The sequence below is a fragment of the Labeo rohita genome, unplaced genomic scaffold, assembly GCF_022985175.1.
Source record: "Labeo rohita strain BAU-BD-2019 unplaced genomic scaffold, IGBB_LRoh.1.0 scaffold_1058, whole genome shotgun sequence".
Lineage (NCBI taxonomy): Eukaryota > Metazoa > Chordata > Actinopteri > Cypriniformes > Cyprinidae > Labeo > Labeo rohita.
In genome coordinates this window covers 11,518-14,241 of record NW_026127184.1, presented here as the reverse complement: position 1 = coordinate 14,241, position 2,724 = coordinate 11,518, and the positions used below count along the sequence as shown (strand labels likewise).

Sequence of the window (2,724 nt, the reverse complement as noted above, 5' to 3'; positions counted from 1 at the left end):
TGAATTAATGTTCACTGTTTGTCATGTGACAACACTGTAGCATACGACTCTAAAATGTTGTTTGCTGCTTATTGTTTACTGTTTCACACACTATTCTTAAAAAGTAGTAGGCAGTATCTACTGTGTACTGGACAGTGAACAATAAGTTAGTGTGTCATTCTGAACACAGCATGTGTCAACATACAATGACAGGAAACAGGAACTGAACTGTGACAGTGACGTTTAATATTGTCATATATTGTCACAGTTCAGTTCACAATTTTTGTATAAAGAGTGTATGAAATGATTATATAAAATGCTATTTAAAGTGATTTTGATCATAAATGTATAGTGGATTTGTTACATACAGTAATTCAAAAGATGAACTTTAATCTCTATGTTTTAGTCCAGTTCATCAGAAGAGATCAGAACCAGAGTCCAGCTGTTCGTCTATGAAGAGTCGCACGTCTATGGTTTGTGAAGAACACTTCAAGACTGAGATACATGGCCTGGTCTCAGGTATAACAATTCTGTAAATTATATGATCTGAAGATATGATTCAGAATACATAAGGCTTAATAACTTTTTTTTAATTTTTATTTTACAGCAATGAGGTCCTCAACACATTTAGATCAAATCTGAAGAAGTTTGAGCATCTGTATGAAGGAACAGCAATACAGGGAAACCCAACACTGCTGAATGAGATCTACACAGAGCTCTACATCACAGAGAGTGAGAGTGGAGAGATCAGTAATGAACATGAGGTGAGACAGATTGAGACACAATCCAGGAGAGCAGCAACAGAGGACACAGCCATCAAATGCAATGACATCTTTAGACCTTTACCTGGACAAGACAAAGCCATCAGAACTGTGCTGACAAAGGGAGTCGCTGGCATTGGAAAAACAGTCTCTGTGCAGAAGTTCATCCTGGACTGGGCTGAAGGGAAAGAGAATCGGGACGTCCAGCTTATATTTCCACTTCCTTTCAGAGAAATCAACTTCCAAAACACTCAGTCTTTCAGATCTTCTTCATGTCTTTTTCCCTGAAATTAAAGAAATGGAAACATCCAGTGATAAAGTGTTGTTCATCTTTGAAAGTGTCATTTTGGATTTTAAGAGTAAAGTGAAACTGTGTAATATATCTAAATCAGCCTCAGTGGATGTGCTGCTGATGAACCTGATTGTGGGGAATCTGCTTCCCTCTGCTCTCATCTGGATCACCTCCAGACCAGCAGCAGCTGATCTCGTCCCCTCTGAGTGTGTCCATCGAGTGACAGAGGTACGAGGCTTCAATGAGCCACAGAAGGAGGAATACTTCAGGAAGAGAATCAGTGATCAGAGTCTGGCCGACAGGATCATCTCACACCTGAAGTCATTGAGGAGCCTCTACATCATGTGCCACATCCCAGTGTTCTGCTGGATCTCAGCCACTGTTCTAGAGAAGATGTTGAGTCGAGCAGAGAGTGGAGAGATTCCCAAGACTCTCACTCAAATGTACACACACTTCCTGATCCTTCAGACCAACATCAAACATGAGAAGGACTATGAGAAGAAGGTGACAGATGAAGACGTGATCCTCAAACTGGGGAAAGTAGCTTTTCAGCAGCTTGTGAAAAGAAACCTGATCTATGGGGAAGATCTGAGAGAGTGTGGCATTGATGTGACCTGTCATCGACCTAAGGTATTGCAGGGATAATATAAAGGAAAACTGATCAAACATGACATCCTGCCATTATTTACAATAGCCATTTTCTTTACAACTGTCCAATGTCTCTTTTTTTTTCTCCTCAGTGAGCGGGATCATTTTGACAGGAGGACAGAACAACACTTAAAGAAGAATGGCAAATCCTAGGGTCATCAGTGGGTGTCAGTAATAAATGGTGTTAAAAAATTGTTCACAAAAGTTGTCTTTTTCTTCTTGAATGGCTAAATGGCCTTGGAATTTTAGAAAGGGGTGAATTGTGTTTGTCTTCATGAAGTTCTGTAGCTGTATGACAACCAGTAATGAATACAACAGATGTTTTATCAGTGGTCCATATCATTATCCTGTGTCTGATGGGATAAATTTGGTTATTATTTGAATGTAACTTTAAATATAAATTCACAACATGTAAATCACACAATCTCTCTATATGAAAACCTATGGTAACTACAGTTGATCACATAATTACATTGTCCATCTGATCCATCTATGTGTGTATTATTAATTTTTCAATTTCCAAAAACATTAAATTCAATTTCAATTCAGTTGTCCTTTGTGAGTTGTGCATCAATACCAACAGTAAAAATAACATCTATAATATCTATATAACTAATGTCATTAGTGCATCATTACACTGTCTATCTGTTATGTTAATCTAGCGTTATTTAAATTCACCAAGAAAAAAAAAACAAGTAGTAAACATCTATGAATGGGACGTTTATTAATGTGTAATTTTGGTGCATGGATTTGAGTGATGTTGTTTCGCTGTATATCATCCTCCACCTACTGGACACATCAGGAACAACAGGGGCGGAAAACTTTCTGTGCTGTAGATCTGTGGCTTTTCCATACAGAGGGAACATGTGATGACTGTAAGAAGAAACATGTCTGCGATTATTTTAAGTGTAAAGATCCATCCTATGACGGTTGTCGACCAGAGAACTGATTTAGTGCTGGTATAAAGTTGTTGGAGTGTGAGGGGACACAGAAATCTCCCCTCGGATCATCGGATGATGAACTGCACGCGCTAAACTTACACGT

At 38.5% G+C, this 2,724-nt stretch overlaps 1 protein-coding gene across 1 annotated transcript; it reads left to right on the top strand.

The window, feature by feature from the left end:
* The first annotated feature begins 431 nt into the window (after positions 1-431).
* On the top strand, positions 432-1,855 carry LOC127157361 (protein NLRC3-like). Its single transcript, XM_051100594.1, has 4 exons — positions 432-511; positions 587-743; positions 925-1,662; positions 1,773-1,855. The coding sequence occupies exons 1-4, from the start codon at positions 432-434 to the stop codon at positions 1,773-1,775; spliced, it is 978 nt and encodes a 325-aa protein (XP_050956551.1). The 3' UTR covers positions 1,776-1,855.
* Positions 1,856-2,724: the final 869 nt, after the last annotated feature.